The following is a 24,511-nucleotide window of genomic DNA, read 5'->3' on the forward strand; positions in this document are numbered from 1 at the left end:
AACACAGGAAAACAAAAAGATGCCCTGAAAAGTGTAATAATTATTAGTTTTATTTTCCAGTAAAATATACACATAACGATATCAGAATGGAATGGTACAGATGAATTCAGACTGGTTTTTAATTAGATTTTAAAAATGTTTATGTGCAAACTAAAAATTTTATCAGTTTACAGATTGTAGTAGAAATTTTGATTCTTACAAAGCAAGTATTGCTCTACTATTGTCATTATTCCAGTCAATAATATGACTAATAACTTTTCGTGTTGAACAAGTGTCTGACATTGATATCTTCAATAAATCAGCCCTTTGCAGATCAATCCAAGAAGAAAATATTATTAAACTGTGTTGCACAAAGTTTCTTCACTTCTTCTGTAAAAAAAATAAAAATACAATATTAGAAGATGATATTTTACAGGAACCTGTGCAAGAAGAACTCTGGGGATCATCAAGGAGATTATAATTAAATTCAAACAGAAAAAACCCTAGGCGTTTCTAGTGCAGAAATACTGAAGACAGAATAAAATTAAGTGTAAGAAAGTTGAGTCAAGTCTGACATTTCGTATTTCTGCAGAAGAGTTAGCTTCAACATAAGGCGGTACACTGTAACCCCTGTTCAGGGGAAGGAGGGATTAGTGTAGTCTGTTACAATAAATCAAGTCAGTAAAACTTTTGCTTTGTGCTACTTGGCAGACAACCCTTTGTGGGTAGCGGTACTTCCTAAGTTTATCAGGCACAGAAACTGTTTCTGTAGGGCAGGTTTGATCCTGAAAGACAATTACAAATCATTATGTAAGTCATGCAACTCAAATTTTAAAAAGAGGATTAGGTTCCTAGGCCTTGGTCTTAGAAAAGTATTAATTCTTTCCCATCATTCAAGTGAGCACATTGCCTCCTTTTAAAACAGAGCGCCCTAAAATTGCTGCAAGTAAGACTCAAACCTCCATTTGTCTTAGTCTGTTTAAAAAGCTTATTGCATCTTAATGTTAATTGGCACTCAGTCATAGTAAAGCATTCTCAGCAAGACAACAAGGGAATGAGGATCACTGACAGGATAGACATTATGTATAAGTAACTTATCCATGGATCATTGACAAAACCTAACTCAGATGTAAATGTGTTCATCTCTCCCCTGTAATACGCTTCATTAATTACTCCTAAACTAAGCTTACAGAACTCTATTATTTGAAGGAGGAAGAGTGATTAATAATTAAGATCTGCTGAATATTTATGCTGTTCTTTCCCAGATGGTAGAAGGCAGACTAAAACCTTATGCAAACTTACCTGGTCTATCATAGATCAACCCTTTGCTAGATTTCTTGAGAGGTGGATTTTATTACTTCTCCAGGGACATACATTTTAGTAGTAACTGTATTTAAAGGTAATAAAAAAGAATCCTTACCATTAACTTCAATCAGATTTGCATTTTTTTGATTCAAAATAACATACAGTTCTCGCTGGTCAGACTTTTTCCCAACTACCCAGTAATCACTCATTGCCTTCACAATAATTTCCTCATCTTCATCAACTCTGAAAGAAGTTTTGGAAAGTAAGGAAGGTGGCAGGAAGTTCATCTTCAACAACTTTATTTGTAATCACTAGGGACAGCTTAATGTCATAAATTGTTGTGGTTGTGCAGTTTCAAAAAGAGATTACCAATACCAACTTAGACATCATTCAGCAATCCAGGTTAAAGGCTTCATAAATGGCTGCTTAGGACAATTACATCCCGAGATTAATAAATCATTAATTTGTCCATCAGCCAAACACTCCTGTGCTCTAAAGAAAACACCTATCCTCCACACTGTTAAGGACACACTTCAGAGAATTATGATTTGCTACATAGTGACCAAATAATGAAAGCTGGAGATGGTATGGTGATACTAAGCTTTCACATACCTAATTGTTAAACCTCGAACTAAACCATGCTCAACAACTAGATATATTACGTAAAGCTGTCACTAACCCAGTACTTCCACAATATGATGAAAACCTTGTCGTTAAGCAGAGTGGGAAAATTGCTAGTTGCTAATCAGAGTTATAGACATCACAATTATTCAGCATTTTCATATTCTTTATTAACTTTCACAGTGACAGAGGGTCTCTCCCACCTTGAAGCACGATACCCATTGACAAGAAGCCAGTTATCTTCTCTATCAGCAGTATGTAGTAACTGCAAGGTTTGCATTTCATCTATTGTCTAATCCCTAAAAGCAGCCAGCTGTTTCAGAGGAGGGTATAATACAGGCAGAAGCATGTATCCCTGTCCTTTACACTACTTACACAGAGATTAGACAAATTTAAGGGCAAAAGCACTAGGCTTCACATCCCTTCTAAGTTTGTTATGGCTACTCTGAAGCTTAGATTAGGTATTTTCTTGGATAGAGGCCATGGCCTTTGTTTAACTTATTTTTTTAAAAGGACGATAAAAGTTCTGTTTAAGACAGGCTACTTCTAAACAACACGAAATACCAAATACGACCCATGCTGCACCATTTATCTCGCAGAGCTATGAATAGCTATCCATGAACAAAAAGACATGAAAGCTTCACTCATTTGAAAAAAATCGACTTGACAGAAGGAGTTACAGACTATTTAATAGTTAAGCATTACCTGGAGAAGTCACTGTTGATGTCACCGAGAATCTTCATGAGGTCAGGGTGAACAGATGCAAGTGATACACTGGGTGTTTTCCTCATGTGAATGGTACTTTTCTCTGCCAGGTTCATGTGATTGAAATAGATAAACTTAAACTGAGGCTCCTTCTCAGCCCTAGGAAGATTTTTAAAAAAAAACAAACGTGGCTTGTGAATACTGACATGTTCTATAAGCACAGTCTTCACAGAGAATGGTAACTAGCCGGTGCAAAGCTTACTCAGACATCCTGAAGTTATCTTCACATTGAAATGACCAAGTACATTAAGACTTGTGGCATGATCAAACTTCATCTTAACACTAAAAAAAAAAAAAAAAAAAAAAAAAAAGGCAAGCCTGCAACACCAGTTTTTCCCTTTCTGCTGCTTAGGCTGCTAGTAAATAGCCACAGGGGAGTCTAAAGGCCTTGTCCCACTTCCCAGTAGTAGTTTGCATTTTTCTAATGAGCTGGTTTTTTTTCCTCTGTGCCTATTTTGTTTCCTTGCTGCTCTCCCCTATGTCAGTCCAATCTGGTTTGAATGGATGCTAGGACTTTAATTTGATTAATAAGTAATCTTCCACTCATGTCTTTGTTATTTGTTACAATCAAAAGAAAGAACTCTTCCCTTCCATTTGTGTGGGCCAAGCAAGAGACTATTTTCAAATTCCTGCCTTGGCAGTCTTCCTCCGTTTCCTCTTTTATTAAGTTAATATAAAATCTGTCACTTAAAGCTGTAGTTTTGGTAGAAGTCACAACTAATTCAGACTGGCAAAAACCGGCTATAGCACTTGGTACTTCAGGTTATGTATTATTTAGAGTCAGGAAGACAGTGTGATGACACCGCTCACCTTAGCAAACTAGATACCCTTGCTGTCTGTCACCCAGATGCATTAGTGTCTAGAAACTGTATCACGTTTTCAGGACACCATGGCATTAAACTTTAAAAGAGTTAAAGCTGCCAAAGCCAGTCCCAGATGACATTAAATAACCCCAAGTTTAATGATTTAGTAGACTGGCACAGTTTCAAGTACATCCTCTTCTATACCCTGCGATTTTGCTGATCTGGTGTGCTACCACTAAATAAGTTCAGTCACACACCTATCTTTGGTTTAATTCCTCTTTTGTTGTCATATGCGATGCTGTTCTTGCTTCACCAACTTACAAATCTATCTAAAAATAAATAGAATTTTATGGAAAGTCAGCTATAGTTCTAAGTGAAGTATATTTTCCACAGCATTAACATCCTTTTTCATTTAACTTCTTTTTTTGCCTCTCAAGTAGTTACCTTAGTCCTGCAAAATAGAAAAAATAAGTTTTTTCCTCACCTACTATACACGGCAACACTTCAAGAAGCAGTAATTCTGGAAAAAAGTACTCAGCTGTAAAGTTGCATTGCAACCAAATAATCCACTTGCTAAAATCCCCATTTCAAACTGTTGAACAGAAGTTGTTCCAGTATCGAGACCTTCATTTTCCTTTTGGATTTGCGACAGAGTTACATACACTGTCCAAGTACTGGTGTCTAAGGCAATATTCAGACAGAGCTAGTGGTCAGTGTCCGCTTGATGTGAAAAATTAAGTTCTTTTTTTTAACACTGTACAAAATAGCAGAAAGTCAAAGCAGAAGTCAAAAGGAAATCAGCACAAAGAAGGATGTGAGCACAAAGACAGTGATTTTTTTTTTTTTTTTTTTTACCTCAAATGTTCTACTATCCCAAGGGCTATTTGTGAACATTATGAGATTCTGTTTTCCTCAAGGTTAGAAAGTATAAACTGAAGTTGAGATTTTGCAGGAAATGCTACTTCTCTGCTTCAACAGGGGGGACAGTGACAGAAGACTACCACTTCAGCTGGCGTTTCTGCCATCTCGTATATATTTCTGCAAGCACAATAATCTGTAGAACTCATCATGTCCACAGGTCAGCTAGTTTCAGTTCACATATGAAAGAAGCAAAACGTAGAAGTTCCACCTCTTGTATCTGAATAATCTGCTGACAGCTGGGGGATGAAGAGGCAGAATCTCAATTGATAATACTAAAATTTATCTTAATATTTACATGGTTTTTTTCTGCAACAATTCTGCCCATAGAGGAAAAAGGTTTCAGCAGCCACACAATAAAGATTCATTCCTAAATTAACAACATCTATGTTGTTACTTCAGGGAGACCCAAATATGCAACTACAGGCACTTTATAAATGCTTAAGATGCAGAAAGGTAGATAAACATTTAAAATTACACAGTTAACTCAATGCTTTCAACATTTAGGTTCATGTTACCATTATTTAAGTGGTTCATTAAACCTACTTTTTAACCAACTAATGAGAGACTGCAACAGGAACAGAAATGTGGTACAAACCCTGATATTCTCTTGTTGATGTTGTATTGTTCACATATGTCTGATGCTAACACAGTGAGTTGAGGCCCAACAATGCTGTCCAGTTTACGGCAAAACTCCAGCGTAGGCGGAATTGAAGCTAGGTGGCAGGTAAAGAAAAGGGAGAGATGAGATTCTCTTCCCACAGCTGAAGGCACAGCTTCTGTAGTGGTTTTCTTTAAACATCAGTGAGAGTCCTGGGACAAATTTCTTTCTTAATTATAACCTTACGGATGATTTTGAATAGTGCACGGCTAACTGAAGCAATATTTAGTAATTTTATTGTGTAAATTGAGCTACATATACCACTGGAACAAAAATCAAAAGACTCATAAAAGCACTCATGAAGAACAAATTCAAATAACAAATTACTGTATTTTTCAAGAGTAAAACAAGTTGCACGTAATAGCATTTTGTACTATGTCTTGCCAAGTAAGTGATGCTAATAGGTACTTACCATCAATCATAAAGCAGACAGCTGCACTCATGGCCTGGAACAAAAAAGTTAAAGGAAAAAAAACATTTACAACAAGTTACCTCAACTACCTCAAATAAATGACAATACTTCAGTGAAGTCACACACAGGTAAACCAGTTAAATTAAAAAAAAAAAAATTCTAGTTTAAAGGTAACACTTCAACAGGATAATCTCTTTGCAATCCTGCGCAACACAGGATACTTATAATTTCAAAATTCAGCCCAGTTAAGAGTTTTTAAGTTGTAGGGGAAAGGTAAAATTTGCTAAAAATGCCTTTTATGCAAGGACATGTGTCTGCAAGAAACTTGCATTTCATTTAAAAAAAAAAAAAAAAAAAAGTTTTTTGCTTTATTGATTAATGCTACATAAAGCCAGGTATGAAATAACTTAAAATAACTGAAGGCTGGTATTTTGTTTTAATAAAACAACTGGTTTAGGGAGTTTCCTGTCTCTTTGCTTTAACCTGGTCATATCAATGCATCTTTCTATACAATTCATAAGTACTTCACATCATTGTATATAGATTCCTAATTCTGTTGAATAATTGCAGAGAAAAATGTAATACCTTATAAACAATTAAATGAAGCTCTTCATAAGTGTCATCAGTGTTAACAAATATTTTGGGGAAACGGCATTTTGCTTCCGAATCATTAAGATTTAAAGGTCCAGTAAGAAACCTAGAAAATAATTCACCAGGTCAGATGCGATGAATTCTTATATTTTTTTCCCCAATTTAACAGGTGTTCTTGAAACTAGCAATTTCTTGCGTGTATGAATACATTTGAATACGGTGAGTTTTCAGCTATCAGATAGGTGTAGAGCCCTTTATGTATTATCTCAGCACTCCTACGTTTTCAAAGTATCATTTGCATATGTGCTCCAAAGAATTACAGAAACAGGATCAGAAAGCCAGAATAACGCCAAGGAAATAAACTGTACAAAATTCTTTCCACGTTCAGTTGTGACTATCTTTAAAAACCCTTTTTTTGTTCCTACTGGGAAAGCACTCTTCCTTTGCTTTCCAGCAGTACGTTCAAATTAGTTTTACGTAGAACAGTGGCGTATTAGATGCACCTAACCTTGAGGAGGGGTGGTGTGTGAACAGGGAGTGCGTGCCAGTGCCTTGATCCCCAAAAAATACAATAAATCAGGCAAAGAGGAATTACCATGATTAAAGAAAGATGTCCAAACTCACAATTATTCAAAAATAATGTTGCCCAGCTGCTTAAGTACAGAATTCCCCACTCTGACATGCTGAGTACAGAGGAAAAATAAATAGATAAATCCCTAGATTAAATCTACACCTTTGTCTGAAGTGCCTGCCTGAAAAGAAATGACCGGAGCACTTCCAAAGTTTTTAATGCAGTGCATTAAGAACAGTGGGGAAGAAAAATAAATATGCAGTAATGTTAATGAAGCCTTTTATCTTTTTTTTTTCCAGAGGTAAAGCTTTACATTGCACCAACTACTGTGCGACCCTCTGGAATGAACTGTGTGTGGAATATGTAAAGTACTCCTCCCAAACATTTTGCCCTTGAGGGAAGAAGCCGTAGATGGTGACAGTAAACAAGAGGTACCTTCCATAGTGTTGTAGGTTTCCTGGCATTTCAGCACGTATTGGAGAATCTCTTCCCGCTAACTGAAGCAAAAAAGAACACACACAATCAAAACCAGCTTAGAGGTATTTTCTGTTACATTTTGTGGATTGTCTTTAAATCAAATCAAAGCAAACCATTTGCAGAAATTGCCACTCAGGAAGATATATACTCTTTGTGTAACAGGAAGTATGTAAAGCTAAAGTATAAGAGATGCTGATAGAACAGGGCATTCTGATTTTGCATTTATTAATTTTAAAACTTAGCTTATGGAGTCTTTTGATCGGGGGAGGGATAACTAACTTGGTCTTATGGCACTCTGTGCTGCATTTAGCCATTAAGCTGAAGTGATTCATTTGTAGTACTGAGCCGTCATCAAGTATCAACATTCAGTAAACTCCCTATCACCATCCCATCCTCAAATTATCAGCACAATTCATACAGTAAGCGTTCAGTGCAAATATTACTGAGTTTAGTAAAGTGCCCCAAAAGCAGTAAGTCTCAGAATTCCTAAACTAAAATTTAAGAGGGAGGGGAAAGAGAGATACTCCTCTTTGGTATTTTAGCCCTTAGTGGTTAAACAGATAAACAGAAAGAAAAGAAAAAAAAATCCAACCAAACACAAAACTCAAAACCAACAACCACCTCCACCCTCAAAAAACCCCAACTACCGTACCTCAGGCTCCATGTGCCTTGGAAACAGAGATGTTGTGAGATATTTGTACAAAATTCTCATGTCATCTTGTTCCAGTCCACTCCTAGAACATCAAGGAGAAAAAGAAATACAAGTGATGTTTGTGCTGCAGTTCAGATCACATGTTTTCCTCTAACCAAAACTCAGGCAAAGCACATACCAAACTAGGGTAGCAACATTTCAGTGTCTCAGTAGATTAAATCCCAGAACACTCATTTTTAATAAAATATTAGTTTATGTGCTAAATATAAAGCACATCTAAATCAGCCGTAAATGCGAAGACAAATAGAAACAATATTTAAAAAAATAAAGATCAAATTTGCTATTCTTAAGTCCATTTTTAAGTAGAATTCTTCACAAGCATTGCAACTTTCTGGTTCAGAACCATATAAAGAACAATCCTTTAATTAACCTTCTCTACTAAAAGGTCCTACAGAGGAACAGAGGAACTTGTGTATGTGCACAGAGGCTCTGTGTGATGGAAATGACAAGGACACTTCTCTAGCTGCTCCTCAGGCCAACTTGGAAGTAATCATTTGGTACAGGTTAGAGATTTTAAAGCCAAAGACCAATGCCCTTCTTAGATTATTACTCATCCTACCATTCAGTTTTCTCATCTTTGTGCAACTCTCTCACTGATTCAGAAGCTTTTTTATTATGCCACTTACTTACAGGATGAGAAATTGAAGACACACAAAAGAATTATTCAAGTACCTACCAGATAAGCTGGTCGTTGTAGAGAAATGCAGTATACTTGACTATGTTCAGGCTTTCTTCCATCCTATTAATAAATGACTGTATTTTCAAGTAAGTCATTTTATCCAGTGGAAAGAAGCTGATTCCACAAAACACATCCAGCAGATCGCAAGACTGTAAATGCAGTGTCTGCAAGTACTAAGAGAATAACGAAAGTTGTTTTTTAGAATTCAGAAAACTTCCAATGTGTAGATTTAAATGACAAATGTGAGTCTAATCCCCAGTAATCTACAGTAACGATCCAAAAAAAACCCTTCCAGTTCTGCTTTTATGACATACTCCTTCATGTGGGGACAGACTTTTTAGTAGGGCCTCTAGCAATAGGACAAGGGGTAATGGTTTTAAACTAAAAGAAGGTAGATTCAGACTAGACATAAGGAAGAAATGTTTTACGGTGAGGGTGGTGAAACATTGGCACAGGTTGCCCAGAGAGGCTGTAGATGCCCCATCTCTGGAAACATTCCAGGTCAGGTTGGATGGGGCTCTGAGCAACCTGATCTAGTTGAAGATGTCCCTGCTCATTGCAGGGGAACTGGACTAGATGGCCTTTAAAGGTCCCTTCCAACCCAAATCACTCTATGATTCTACGTGTGAATATGATTCCATGTGTCAGCTTGCTATTATTTAATCACAGTGACAACAGCTTTTAAGATTAGCTCAAGATCTTTTGAGAGGATAAGAAAGCACAGTCTATCTTACTAATATTTAATTTCAGAACTAACTCTGTAGAAATATTAGCAGATAAATCCATTACTTTTCAATGTGCAAAGGAAGATAATTTCTATTATTCTCTTTCTTGATAAGACTGTAACCTTTACCCAGAGGTTTCAAATGCACTATCAAATGCTCTGCTCTGTGAAAGATGAGTTATCCGATGGCTCCCTCTACAGTCATTTCACATTACCAAAAACGCCAAGTAAAATACTTACAAATAGTATGACAGATCTCTGTCACAGTTTATAAACTGTCTCATTTCCTTTCCGAGTTTCCTGACAGCAACATGTAGCAAATCCGTTCAATAGGGTTATAAGACAACAACTTGCATGACCAAACTTTTTAAGCATTTCTAATTCCCCAGCAAAAAAGAGAAACAACTTTTCCTTGGATTTCTTTGTTATACACATCTATAGCCATTACTATTTTATCTTCAGTAGGAACTTCAAAGATTTTTATCTTTAAAACATTGTTTTTCTTTACTTCCCTTTTGGCCATGCGCTATTTTTTAATTTAGCCTAGACAGAAGTATACACCAGCTAATCAAACGAGTACTCCTTGTGCCAACAATGTTCAGTCTAGAGTCTATGACAGTCTTACAACAAACAAGCAAAAAAACCCCCAAAACCCACAAGCGAAGGCTGTCCTAAAAATCAAACTGAACTGTACTTTTGTTTACACTTGCACAACATTGTGTTATTTTAAAAACCTGTTAAGAGAACAAAATTTTAAACACCAGTATACAGTGTCTACACTCCATCATTATCAGAGATATCAATACTCCTATCTCTACCACAAGAGAATTAACTGCTGACAGCAGTCCTCTGTTTCCTTCCGGGCAAATGACAAAAATGGGGACAGGCAGATACTTGGTTGCCATCTTCTAAAGCTAGCTTGATGAAACTTTTCATGTAGGAACTCAACATTCTGCCAGACATGACTACTCAGTCAGTTACTTTATGTGAAAAATACCAGAATATTTGATGGATTTCTTGCTCAGAAATAGGTTTTGCTTTCCATCCTGTCGCTAAAACATTTGATTTTAAAGATTGAAATTAAATTCTTAAGACTAGTTATAACCAAGGCAGTATTTCCTGAAACCTTATCAGGCACAACTACTAATTCCACATGGGAGGCAGGGTAGGAGGAGAAGTTAATAGTTACGACTATCCATTACTTCACAGTACTATGGGACTTTTAAGTCTGTGCGTGCACGTTGTGGAATCTCCATCCCTGGGTATTTTCAAACCAGACAAAGCCCTATGCAGTCTAGTTTGAATTCAGTGTTACCCTGCTTTGAGCAGGAGGCTGAACTAGATGACCTCTCCAGGTTCCTTCCAACCTGAATGATTCTGCAACAGTTACTCAAATAGGCCTGCACAACCTGAATGATTCTGCAACAGTAACTCAAATAGGTCTGCACAGACTGTTATCACACTAACCAATTCAAATGTTAAAGCAGAATTTCCAAAGAATGAACATGATTCCATCAGAAAAAATATCCCAACAGCTAAGCTGTTCCATCAAGCCATAACTATGCTTGTGGTTCAACTCCTTTTAAAGAACCTACCAGAAGCAGGAAGTATTTGAAAAAATGAGTAACCAGACTTTTTATGTTGCCACTACACCTTTTCCACTGCCTATGTTTATAGTTAAACTGCAGCCACTTAGAGAAGATTTTTGCATTTTACTTCCAACACAATCACACTGTATGTGCCTGAAAAATAAGGTCTTACCCGATGGAAGAATTTCTCTAATCTCTCCTTTAGAACTTTTACACCTCCATCTTCCATGGCTTTCAGGAATGTGCCATTGAAAAGCTAACAGTTAAAAGAAAAAAAAAAAATCAGTCAGTTGGGCGGTAATTTACAATAATTTCTTATGTCTCGGTCATGAATATAGCTAGATTAGAATACAGCTCCTGTTTCTCAGTATTTGGACTCCACATAGATCCAAATGTACCCCTTCTTTATTGAAAAAAACTCCCTCAGGTTTGCAGAGTCCAGGTATGTACGGCAGCAGAGGCAGAATTAGATAGAAAAGGAAACTAATCTCTTTAATGGTAGAGAAATTATTTATGTGTTGCTTAAGTAGCTTATGCTCTTGCTTTGTAAAAGCTAGATTGATGGCCTTTATCCAGTGACACCATCATAATCAAATACTGAGTAGTGTAACTGCCCATGAAAGAAGAAATCTGGACTTCACAGAAATTAGAGGGCTCTTATTTTTACAATAAGCTAATGAACCAGCACAGTTAACTGCAAAAGCTGTATTTTTCTCTTCCATCAACACCACTACAGCTTCAGGAAGAGAGCAGACAATAGTAGTGAGACAAGAATGTCAAAGCAATGATGAGATTGCACATCCAGATAGCACCATGAAGATCTCTTCCTCTGCCCAGGAGCCTCTATTATTAACTCTACCTTGTACATGCTGTAGCACTGCTGTAGGACCGAACTATAAACCTTGTCCTGCAGAAAAGAGAGCAGGACATCAGTAAAAGCAGAGGCAGAATTTCAAGTATTTTATCTGAGCTACACATGTTTTCAAAGAGCCAGCAAACACACAAATTACAGAAATCAATCTCTGAAAAGTTAAATAGCATTTTCAGTCAGCATCTAGAAATTTCTTTGTACTTATAAAGTACTATTTCAATAAAGGGAGTCCCTTTCCCCCTACATTTAATACCAAAAGCGCTTCATTAACTCACACACAAGATAAGATCCCTGCCCGTGGCAGGGGAGTTGGAACTAGATGATCTTTAAGGTCCCTTCCAAGCCAAACCATTCTATGATTCTATAAGATACCAGTTACAAACAGTGCCCTTCCCTAAGGGTGGTCAGTGAAAATGAACTTATTTCTACTAGTTTTCTCTTCATCCAGGTCAAAGGCTAAAGGAGGTGGGACAGCATAGCAGGTTGTTATTGGGCTAGGATCTTAACCCAGATGAAAAAAAGACTATTTTATTGTTTGTCTGGCAAAACAGAGCACCTACGACACCAGTCATTTTCTTAGAACACAATGAGGAACAGAACTAGTGCACACTGTAATGAACAGAGGCAGCATAAGCAACCAGCTTTTTAAATATTATCCTACCCGGACAAATACCCTTCCTACACACAATTAAACTGACCTAATAATACTACAGTTTGGAGAAGAAGTCCCATGATCGTTATGAGCTGTTTGTTTTTCCAGATTATTAGTGAAGATTACTAACAGTCTTAAGAAAGTAGTAACACGCATACTTAAAGCTAACAAAAATACACAGATTTAAAATCTTGTAAGAACTTTATTAAACAAACAGATCCTAAGAAATATTCACCTATTCCAAGCTAGAAGTCTCACAGCTGTACATTTCACTGATGTTTATTGGGTGATCTTGAACTGCTCTCTGGATAATTCTCTGTCTTGCTCTCTTCTTTAAACTTTATTGAAAAGTACTTTGCTGTTTTTCCATTTATGGAGATTGATTTTTTTTTTATATATATATATATATATATATGTATCTATTTGGCAGCAGTTCAAGAAGAATCAAACTATGATATTTCTGGAGCTACTCTTAAAATACAGTATAACCCATCAAAAAAAAAAAAAAAAAGAAAGGAAAAAGTTCAGTATTACCAGTAATTCTTCTTCCTGATACTCATAGACTGGCTTTCCATCTTTGTGTTTTTCTATTATGGGATTCCGTACAACCTAGAAAGTGGAACAGGCTGGCATTAGACAATGCAGAATGCATTGAGAACATGGCAGTATGATGTTTTAGAAATATGCATATCACATGTGTAAGTACCATGACCATCCAGAAGTTTTCTTCAGGTTCATGGAAAAATTGTCTGTTCTTCTGCGTATGTAGGGATTTTGCAGGTTTTGTTGGACTAAAGGTCCTGGAAAGAAAACATATACGTAGACATAGATATTTATACACACTCACTAAAAGAAAATGTATGATTGGGAAATTTAAAATACAGTGCTTGCACTAACACTATGGAGCCATGCAATCGGACTTCATACCTTGTGAATTGTACTATAGCTTCACATAGTCCCACATTTCTAATTTTTTCATTCTTTTCTACTTCATTTGGGTGATAGAAGAGAATCTTCTTTTCTTCCTAAAATTTGAAAAAATAATCAAAGCAAATGCATTTGAACAGAATCAAGAGTTAAAGAATACTGAATTTGTGGTTTGCTTGTTTTTTAACTTTAATCCCTTAATTTTCTAGGCAGAATTTTATCTTGTACCTAAATGGGCTTCTGTACTCATGGATAAAAGGCATATTTAAGCACACTTAAGCAGTCAGTCATCCCAGAGATCTCAAAATGCTTTATAAATTGAAGGCTATTGAATTCATAGGCCCTAGATACTTCACAGCTAGTTCAAAGCAAGGCTATCTTCAAAGCCAGATCAAAGCATGGCTAGCTTCAAAGCTAGCTCAGATTGCTCAAGACCTTGTCCAGTTAAGTTTTGAGTATCTCCAAAGATGGCGATTCCACAGCCTTTCTGGGTCGTGTTCTGCTGTTTGACCACTTCACTATGAAGAGTTTTCCCTTCTATCTCATCAGTTTCCTTGCTGGAACTTCTTCTATTACCTCTCATCCTTTCACTTCAAGTATAACCTGATTCCATCCTCTATAGCCACTCCTTAGGCAGGTAAAGACAGCCATCAGACCCCCTTCCCCATCTTCTCTTCTTCAGGCTGCACAAACCCAGTTATCTAAGGCCGTCCTGGCACACCACAGATTGCAGCCCTCTGACCCACTCAGGGGCCCTCCACTGGGCTTGCTTCAGTTTGCCAGTGTTTTTCCTACACTGGGAGGCCCCAGACCAACACAGTGGCCACTGGCAGTCTCACAAGCGCTAAGCAGAGGGGCAGCAATCACTTCACTTGACCTGCTCATGCAAGCTCACTCCCACAGCCCTGGACGCTGTTAGTTTTCACTGCCACAAGGGCACACTGCTGATTCACGTACAACCTGTTGTTCACCAGGACTCCCTGGTCCTGTTTTGCAAAGCTGTTTTCTAACCAGTCAGCCCCTGGCCTGTCATGGTGCACAAGATTATTCCATCCCACACGTGGGACCCTGCTTTTGCCTCAGTTGAGCTTCACGAGGTTTCTGCTAGCCTGCTTCCCCAGCTCGCTGAGGATCCCTCTGAACAGCAGCCCCCCGTTTGGAGCCACCCATGGACTTGTTGAGGGTGCAGTCTCATCACCCTGGTCACTAATAAGTACGTAAGTACACTGCTCTGTGCAAAAACCATTAAAACTAAACATTATCACATGAACCATACAATATGCTGCTATCTAAAACCAGAGATGATAGCTTCTTTAATTTACTTATCGAAGACCACAATAGAAAGAAAGTACTAGCAATAACTTCAATTTAACTGAGTTGAATGCTAAGCTTTCTACCATATTGTATCTACCTGAAGAAAATTATATTTAGAAACAGTTACCGCATCAGTAAAAGCCAGTTACTAACAGACCAGCTCCTCATCTACAGTGTTTTACACGCTACTGTTGCAAACACCCTCGGTTACTGTTCTGTTTTGCTCTAAAGCAGACAGATCTAGATGGAGGCGGCACTCGTTCCCGGCCCCCGATGCCAGCCGACACCCCAGCCGACCCCCCAGCTTTCCCTGCCCACCGCGCTCCCTCCCTCCCCCGCGCAGCCCAGGCCGCCTTTGCTGCGGGATGCTCCGCGGGGGGAGGCGTTAATCCCGCGGGCACATGCTGCGGCCCAGGCCCCGGGGGACAGCAGAGCCCAGAGAGCCGCCCCGGGGCCCCCTGCGGCAACCGAGGCCGGGCCAGAGCCGGGCCGGGAGGGTGCCCTCCTCGCCCCCCGCCGGTACCTCTCCCTCTTTGGGCCCCAGCTTGGGGTTGTAGATGAAGAAACTGAGCAGGGTCGGAGCAAGCTGCTTCTCCTGGCCGGCTCCCCCCGCCGCCGCAGTCGCCATACTGAGCCTGAAGCGAGCGCGCCCGGGGCCAGCAGCCGCCACACACCATCGGGGAGCAGCCCGGAGCCCTCCGCGGCACCGGCCCCGCACCACTTCCGCCTTCCCCCGCCCCGGAAGAGCACGGCGTGGGCCGGGAAGTGCTCCCTGGGCCCGGGGCGGGAGGCTGCGCTCCGCAGCGCCGCCGCCGGCGGGGAGAGGAATGGCAGGTGGGGGGCGGGAACGCGGGGCTGCCCGGGATGGGGCAGGCGGCTCCGGCCGCCGCCTGGTGACCCGGGGGCTGGCAGGGGAGCCCGGGGATCCGGCCTTCCCTCAGCAAGGGGTTGTGCCTGGCCAGTGAACCCTGAGCCCAGCGCAGCCCGTCCCCGGCAGCCCCACCGCAGGCGAGGAGTGCGACCGGGGGGTGCTGCAGCGCCAGATCACCGTTTGGCCATAACACTCCTTTCTGAAGAGCGAACAGCGCAGTTCAGTTCCCTTCTGGTTGGTAAAAGGCTTTGTTTTTAGAGGTAAAATCCGAGATTTAAAGATGAGATCTGCAAGTTTGAATATGTTGAAGGAAATGTCATCCAGCATCACTTAGTGCAGGTAATCCTTTCTCCATAAATAGATACATTACATTTATTCTGATTATTTTTCCGTTTTTTGTCTGGCACATTTAAGATAGTGGCATTTAACTAATAAAATACTCTGCTTTTCTGCTACTTTTCAATTCCAATTTTAATCCAAATTCAGTGTGAACTAAATTATAAGGAAAAATAGCTACATAGTAAGAGATGTATCACTTTGTTTCTCTGTGGGAGTATGAAGTTTAGGAATCTGAATAAAGTTACATAATTGGTTAAACAAACACCTAGGTAAGGTATGAAAGACAATTGAACATCTCACTCTACCAGGTCATTTAGGAAAATGTACCAGTAAGCATTCTTAAAGTTGTGCCAGATTAAATGTGAAAGAAAATAGTATTTCTTGAGATTTCCATTTTTCACTTTTGTTATTATTTCAGTTCCTATCATCACTCTTAGCTTATATTTACTTTCAGTGCTAGTAGCATCATTCTGGATATTCCCCATGAGCCTCAGCAGTTGATGGCTTACTTGAGAACCCAATTCAGTGCTGTAGGAGCACTGTGTGGAATAAAGACGCTGTAAGACTGCAGTAATTTAATATTTAATGTCTGTACTCAAAAAGTGAGTGGTGTAAGCAAGAGAGAGATGACCAGTATTTCCCTTGGGCTGGTAGAGTGAGAGTGCAGCTCTATCTTGCAACCCTACTGCCATGCCATGGCTGCAAACCCTCCTGGTACCTGGCCTGAGGGAGGGAGCTGCCTCCTGTGAGGGAGGGAAGGCACAAAATGGAGGGAAGCTGCCTCCTGTGAGGGAGTGGAGGCAAAAAATGGAGGGAGCTGCTTCTTATAAGGGAGGGGAGGCACAAAATGGAGGGGACTGCTTCTTGTGAGGGAAGGGAGGCATAAAATGGAAGGGACTGCCTTCTGTGAGGCATAAAATGGAGGTGCTGACTGGCTGTAAGGTCTGGTGGGCAGCCACACTGAGGCCCTCTCGGGCTGGTTCAACATGGAGTTTGAATACGTGAATGTAGTATGTGTGCAGACTCCCTTTCCATGGATGCAGAGCTCATCATCATCATGGGTGTCACCTTTCCAGCCTACATGCATGGCGTTTAACCCAAACCTCTCAAGAGCTGAGCTGCTCCTCATGTCGTGTGGACTGGACAGGTAGGAGTGACAGAACAGGCTGAGCCATAGCAGTAGCCAGAGCATTTCCAGTCAGCGCCAGCCAGGTCTCACACAGCTGTAGGAAATGTTTCCAAAGCTGCAGAGAGAATCTGATTTATTATTTAATGCAGGTGTTTTCAGAGAGGCCACAGCAGAAGGTAACTCCTGCTTTTTGCCAGCACAAGAAAGTGGGATGGGGGAAGGTCCTGCTATGCTGAGCTCCACAGGGTTTCCCTGAGCAGGTGCTGAGTAAGGATCAGGCCAAATGTGTCTAGATGAGGCATCCAAATACAGTAATTCTCACTTCCTACCCTACAGCTGTGAGTTAAAATTCAGCAGCGTGCGCAGATCAGCCATTCAGAGTTATAGTCCATCCATTTGAATGCTGCAACACAGATGAGACAATTTCTGGGAACATCCAGTCAGGATTGATTATATGAAATGAAAAAGCAAAGTGTCCCCCCCCCACCGGCTTGTGCTATACTATGGGGGAGTGGGTGGTAGTGATCAGGACTGCAGGCCAGAGGGGAAGTTAATTTCTTTTTACTACTCACTTAATGCAAAACATGGAAATTCTTAAAATTGGTGTCAATGATAGTCAAGTTAATTAATTTCTTACTAAAGAAATTATAAAACTGCAGTGACTGTGGATTTTGGCTTGTGTTGGGTTAAACCTTTAGATGTGTGTTTGTTCAGGACTTAACACAATGGAGGTCCTGGTCTCTGACTAGGGTGCCTATTTACTGCTGTAATACAAATACTGTTGCAAGGGATATATTGTGGAGGCTTATGTGGCTGGACAGTGGATACTTGCTGTAATTGGTGGTTGCTAAGGAAGGTGTTTCCGTGCCAAACTTTCCCTAGGAAGGGAATTAATGTATGTGTAGTGATTGCTAAAATATAATTTCATCTGTAACTTGCTTATGGTGGAAGTGTTTGTGAGAATCTACAAAGAGTAAGTGATAACAGATTCAATCAACTTAAATTATTACATTGCTAATGTACAAATTAACAGGGCAGGAAGAAACTTCGATTGTGGTTCCAATTTCATCCCATCTTCTTAATTGTATGTGCAGTAACACCACACCTTGACATTTGCAAAGTGGCATCAGATCACCCCGAGTTTGAAATGTGATTCCTAGCCCATGATTATGTAAAACTGCTGCATAAGTACATTGGAATTTGGCAGGACAACTCCTCCATCAAGAGACAAATAATTAACAACTTTATGAGTGATTTCTAATTTATTAAAAAGATTATGGAGGAGTAAGAAATAGTATCTTCAGCATTGTGTACTCATACTTTTTGGTTTGTTAAGCCTATTTCTGGGTACTATTTTGAGCATTTCTGTCAGCTGCATAGTAGCAGACTTAACAAAAAGGTATACTATAAATCACTGGCGGTGTTAGAGCTGACAGCTGTAAATAAATACAGCTGACAGCTCAAATAGTTGTTCCATTGACAGTATGTGGTCTAAATGTGTTAACAAATGTGTAGACTCAGCAGTTTGGGATTAGCTTAGCAAATAAATTACAAAATAGCGCTGTGATCCAGCAAAAAGCACAATGCCCATGTATGCCCGGCCTGAATGCTTTGTTAATACTGTAACAGGCCTTTGTAGCCCTGTGTGAAAATACAACACTGCAGCTAGCTGCAGGGGTCCTGCTAAGGGTATCATTCATCTCTCCCAGATTTCTTCTTAGTGTGATGGCAAGGAATGTGAGCAACTGAGTGTCATGGTGAGTAGAGTGGTTTAATAATGGATGTATTTGCTTTGCAGGATCAGAGATTTCATAAAGGAAGGTAGTAACTTTACACTAGCTTTGGTTATGATTAAGGATACAAAGTCACTGAGTAATAATAAAAAGCTAGTTTCATGCAAAACTTTAGATATTTAAACATTTTGATTTATTTAATGTGTTTAACAGGAATGCCTAGGTGTTGTTACTAGCCTGGGTCTGTAGTACACGTGAAAGAAAAGCTGGGAAGAGAGTATGAGGAAGGGGCTAGACAGTTAAAAGGATTTCAGCTCTGAAGGTGAATTATAGTAGCATGTTAATTATTTCCCTGATGATCACAGCAAGAAATGAGAGAGAGAATTACATGAAGAATTATGTCATAGTTTGACATGTTTAAGGCATGTGTTTTTTATGCTTAGAGGTTGAATAAAGCCACTGTTTATTCTTTTATATTTTACTTTTAGCTATTCACAGACAGGGTAACATGGCACAAGGTATTATGGAGTGAATAACGTGAACATTTGTATTGGCGTAGCTGTCTAGGGTGTCTTGGAGGATGGCACTCTGTGAACTTTTTTCACATTGAGTAAAGGAGAAAATTTATTTAACTGCTTTTGTTTTGGTGATGAACATGTTTGAGGCTAACAGGAATTTCTCAGTTACTGTTTTGTTAGGTTTGCGAAATACAGGTTGGGAGAGAGAAAAGGGCCTAGCATATCGAAGCATTAGCCATATGGGCTCTGTCTTTGTGACTTTGTTGCTCTGAAAGATACATGACCCTTCTCGCAAGCGCATTCAGATTCTTTAGTCTCTTCCCCAGCAATAGCTGGTTATCTCATAAACATTTCGACTCTGGTTTTGGTGTTTTTCTGGACAATTACCAGTATTTATAGAGACTTTTGAAAAGAAAGAAATGCAGTTAATTTTAAATGTAGTCATTTGCAGCAAGGGAAGAAATGCATTGAAATTGCAGTGACTCTCAACCATTCACTTTGCTGAAAAGGCTTCTGTTGTGTTCTAGTGACTCCTACAAGCTGCATGTGTGTGAACTGCAGTATATAGCACTTGATAAGGTTGAGAAAACATGTGAATATATAAATACTCCATCAGAGCATCTGAACATCTCTCTCTTCTAATGACTGTATTGTTTGTTCATAAAAAGACATTTCTTCAGCATCCTCAGAGGTGGATGGTTTTGTGAAGGACATTTTTAATACGGCAGACATAGACCAGAAATACCGGGTAGAGTACGTTGGAGCTTTCTCAACAGGCATTTCTAAAATTTCTTCCTCCACACTTTTAGTTGTCCCTGTTGAGAAAGCTAGAAGATAACACCAAGACAATATCTTTTGCTTCCCCTCTGCTTTTTAAAGCCTCACAGTTATCTGAAACCTCAAGTCCACATAGGCTTTCCTTTTAATTCTTTCTGCAGGAAAGCATGTGGGTTTTACTTTCTTGTTCTCTTAACTGGCTAATGTAAAAAGAGTGGTTTGAAACTGCAACATTCTCATGCAGAAACCACTTCTTAAGCAAAAACATGACTGCTTTTCACTTGGAAGTCAGTGGGAGATTTTATCCTCACCTACGTCACAACTATCTGAGCTCCTAGTCTTGGATGAAGACCTGGGTGTTCTGAGAACTTCAGGCTTAATGCAGAAGGCCTATTGTAAACAGAACTCCCACAGATTTCAAAAGATGTTCCATAGATGAAGGGCTGATAAGATCAAGATCTTGGAGGGATTAACACTTTTAGTTTAAGAATTCACACGCTTCAGTTTAGCAGTCAGAAAAACAGACACACGGTATGTATATGATTAATTTTTATTGGATATTTTTAAGGGAAGTGTCTGCTAAAGTAGAGTTTAGAACATGGGAAATGGTCCACACAATGAAAAAAAATCATTAATCAGTGTTTCATTATGTTGCTAAGGCAATGAACAAATAACAGACACTGTCAAGATAAATAAGGGACTCCTGATTTTCAAGGTTTTGGAATGTCTCATGCAGATTCATCCCAATTCTATCTTGTTTGGTCCTTTTGAACCTCTAAGACTGCACCATTTCCTGGAATTCTGCAAAAGATATGAGAATATTTACAGTAGAAATATTAAAATGAAAGGATTAGGAGTAAAAGATTAGTGGCTTATCAAGAGATTTAGAATAGGAATGAACAGAAAACAATTACCTGACAGATGACCAGAGGAGAAGAAACATGTATGGAAGAGAGACGTTGTCTAAACTTCCTCTTCTAAACAACGGATGGAAAGGCAGTGTTTTGCTGACAATTACAAGGAATACTAAAATGTTCAAGGTAGTTTTAGCCTTCACTCTGCATAATAGTGATCTTGGGCAAAAATAATGGAATGGCTAATATGGAATTTGAGTAAGAAGTTAAGAGCTGAAGTAAAAGAATGAGAAGTGAGTCCATGTGTCGTATTAGTTGTTTGTTATGCTTTAGCAGTGGGGAAGTGTTGATTTAGAGCACAGTCTAAAGCCAAAAACATTGTGTCGTTCCATGTGGTATGATACCGAAGCATTGTGTTATACAATAAGATATTGTTATTTGGAAGATCTTTTAAATGTTTGGCTTCTGCGAGTTAGAGTATGTGATCAGTTCTGTCCCTGAACGACTGTGTTAGTATATAGAATGCTTCATAAATCATGTGTGTTTATTCTGGCACATTCCCTAAGGAACTGGATTTAATTCCTTCCAAAGAAAGAAACAGAAGAGTTCTGTCCTCCTAGCGCAGTGAGCTAGGGAATCCGCACACCAGCACATTCCCTGCGTGCTATTCCCTAAGCCCCTTTCATGCTCGTCTAGGCAGCTTGCTTCTCTCCTGGGGCAAGTTGCCATTGGCTGCAAGCCTTTTGTGTGAGTATGTGCTTCCTGTTCAAAATGGGATACAGAAATACAGAATTATGAGAGCAGGAGATTTCTGCACTGAGCAGCCATTAAATCACACTGGCATTTCCATGGGGTGAGTGCAATATGCTGCTTCCTAAAACAGCTGCTCCTTCCTATCGGGTCCTTAACCTGCCACTGAAGATAAATAGCATCCATCCCCACGCAGAGAGCCTGTTGTGGGATCTCATGTCGGGGTACTGACACTTGATCATTGTGTTCTTATTATGCAAAACAAATACTGAACTACGTGCTGCTAGCTCTTGCATATTGTGAATGGCTTCACTGACTGGTGGAATTTCTGTTGGGACATAACTGCTGTAAATGAGCCGATGTACGTGCTGTGGATTCTCCTGGGTAGAGCTGGTTCCTTTGTCCTTGACTTTACGTTTGTGTGTTACCACTGATGCTAGTGCTGCTTTACATCGGAGTAAGTGGGAGGAGAAATAAGGGGCAGTTCCTTTCAAAACTACTGGAAATTTGTGAGTGAGTGGCAATGAGAAAGTTCCTTAGGGCAGCCTAGGTGCATTTTTTTTACTTGTTTGTGCAAAAGGAGTTGCAGAGATGAACCTGTAAGATCAGGGACCATTTCTGCCCTTAAACAGGTTGCTACTGTAAGGGTTTCAGTGAAATCACTGGAGGTACACTAATGTACCATCAACATAAAAGAGAATTACACATCATTTACAACACATCCTGAGGAGCCTTATTCTGTATATAAATAAGTTAATACCTTCAGCCCCGATTTTACCATCCCCATCATGATCTGCAGCTGCCAAGAAGGTCTTGGTTTCTGAGGTGGTTAACACTCTGGCTCCAGAGTCAAACCTCTGAAGGAAATACCTACGAAGAAAACAACTTCGATTATGATTTTCACAGAATATTATTCTTTTATGCTGGTGTATAATCAAACTGATAGCTATCTATAAATAATTTACCACAATAGCCAAGTCCTCCAAACACTGCTTTGTTTAACAAGCTAAATTGTAGTCATATACGTTTCTACTTTTTCAGTCCAGCCCTGATACAAGTGATTCTGCCCACAACCAAAATCCAGCCCCAGGGAGTTATTTTTTTCTGTACTGAGCATTAAAAGCAGGTATTTACTAATTTGTTTTTCTCTGTAGGGATTATCTACTTAAATACACCTTTCACAATCTTGCCGAAGGTTTTATCAACATTTAGCATAACTTGTGCTCACGTTTACAGAACAGTTCTGGAAAGAAAAAAGTGCTGATATTTGGATAGCCTCTAAATAGTTAAGACAGAAACCCCTTACTTGAGCTCATCTTCCTCAATAAAGCCACTTTGATCATTGTCGAGAATCCGGAAGATCTCCTTGAGCTGGCTGCTACTCTTTTTAGACATCCCACTGGTCTGAAAGAATTTTTTGGGACTAAAGGAATCTGGAGCTGAAAATAAATTAATAAATAAATTAACCCCAGACTAATGCGTTCACTGTTCCTAAACGCTCTGAGGATGCTGCTTTGTTACATTTTAATTGTTCTAAACATGAATGATAGATAAAGCCTGTCAAATAATTAATTTTGCCATGCTGCACCCTCCTAGACATAAAAAAAAAAAAAACATATGGGGATAAGTTACAAACAGCTAAGAGATTACAGAAATCTTACAGTATGCACTTGTTCAGTATTCCTTTGGGACTGAATTAAACTTGCCATGTGTTACACAAAATAACGGATTTTTAGAGTTTTGTTTTCTCACCTTGGCACTCCCGCAGAGCAGCAGCAATATCAGAAGGGCTTAGAATGTCTGTAAGGCTCATTTTAAACCTGTGCAAAATAGTATATTGCAAAGAGATTTGTGAAATGCAAATGCATTTTACAACAAAATTTTTTTTCTGTGTTTCGAAGAATACTATATGGCTAATGACTTCTGAGGGTAGATGAATCTAATTGATCAAACCGACATCGCTGCTATTCCTAAACAAATCAGAAGATTTAGTACATTACTTCCTTAAAAATAGCAATGCTGAAATAATACTTTTTAATGAGATGGATTACATAAATGATGTTATGAGTTGATGATCAATTTTTTTATCATTCACCTGCATCCTATTTAAGTACAGCATATTTTTTAACTCTATGCAACCATTAATTTAATAATTAATCTTACTGGAATGCATGGCATCTGGCAATACAATACAGTATATGCAGTGGAAAAAAGAAAGTCAAGAAGGTTTGCTTCTGTTTTCTCCCCCAACAGCTCCGAAGAATAAAAAGAAAACCAATACTTATCTACATAATGTCCATCCATGTGTAATTCCAGAAATTAAAATAAAAATCTTAGAACAATGGTTATTGTACTTACTACTGGTGCAGCTCTGCACAGTAGCTTTATTTAGTTAATCTCAAGTCGGCTGCTCACCTTTATAGTTTTCTCAGCTAGGTAAAGGAAAAATAGGAGGAGATACCAAGCAAAATAATAATGTTGGCTCTGGCTTGCCACTGTGGCTTATAAAGGATTCAAAAGGTGACAATAACCACTACTTAGGTTACTGTTTCATGGATCAAATGTTTGATTTGAGATCTAGCTCAAATTTCTTCCTTAACTAATTAAACTTATCTTTCTATTTATATCCTAAGATAATATGGACAAGAAGAACAGGTTTTTTTTAATAAATCTACTTGTGCTTAATTAAATACAGCTCTGCCATCACAACATAGCCTTTCAATCTCCAGGTATGCTAAAGACTTTCAGTTAATCTCTGGACCTTAAAGTTGCTCACTGGAAGGTGACCCCAGCGGTCAAATCCTTATGACAAGAAACTAGTTTGTTTTCCCTAAGTCTGTTGATCCTTTGGAATGTATAAAGGAAGTTGGAAATGAAAGATCAGAGGTGACAATGTGTCATTCTGACAAAGATAACTTGTCAGTAGGATAGAGGAAAGCCTGCTATAATTTGGGGTGATTTTCTACAGC

The 24,511-nt window shown here is 39.1% G+C and overlaps 2 protein-coding genes across 2 annotated transcripts; both read right to left on the reverse strand.

The window, feature by feature from the left end:
- Positions 1 to 64: 64 nt before the first annotated feature.
- Positions 65 to 15,284, reverse strand: CCZ1 (CCZ1 homolog, vacuolar protein trafficking and biogenesis associated). The gene is made up of 15 exons (XM_068422709.1): positions 15,095 to 15,284; positions 13,258 to 13,355; positions 13,037 to 13,130; positions 12,865 to 12,939; positions 11,667 to 11,714; positions 10,980 to 11,063; positions 8,492 to 8,667; positions 7,756 to 7,837; positions 7,062 to 7,123; positions 6,050 to 6,161; positions 5,465 to 5,498; positions 4,990 to 5,107; positions 2,611 to 2,769; positions 1,400 to 1,527; positions 65 to 369 (listed from the first exon to the last, which is right to left on the reverse strand). Exons 1-15 carry the CDS (start codon positions 15,197 to 15,199, stop codon positions 314 to 316), a joined length of 1,431 nt encoding a protein of 476 aa, XP_068278810.1. The 5' UTR covers positions 15,200 to 15,284; the 3' UTR covers positions 65 to 313.
- Positions 15,285 to 20,713: 5,429 nt separating this feature from the next.
- LOC137676480 (parvalbumin, thymic CPV3) lies at positions 20,714 to 23,355 on the reverse strand. Its single transcript, XM_068423325.1, has 4 exons — positions 23,295 to 23,355; positions 22,849 to 22,981; positions 22,303 to 22,412; positions 20,714 to 20,739 (listed from the first exon to the last, which is right to left on the reverse strand). Exons 1-4 carry the CDS (start codon positions 23,353 to 23,355, stop codon positions 20,714 to 20,716), a joined length of 330 nt encoding a protein of 109 aa, XP_068279426.1.
- Between the last annotated feature and the right edge of the window lie 1,156 nt (positions 23,356 to 24,511).

The sequence above is a fragment of the Nyctibius grandis genome, chromosome Z (genome assembly GCF_013368605.1).
Source record: "Nyctibius grandis isolate bNycGra1 chromosome Z, bNycGra1.pri, whole genome shotgun sequence".
NCBI lineage: Eukaryota > Metazoa > Chordata > Aves > Nyctibiiformes > Nyctibiidae > Nyctibius > Nyctibius grandis.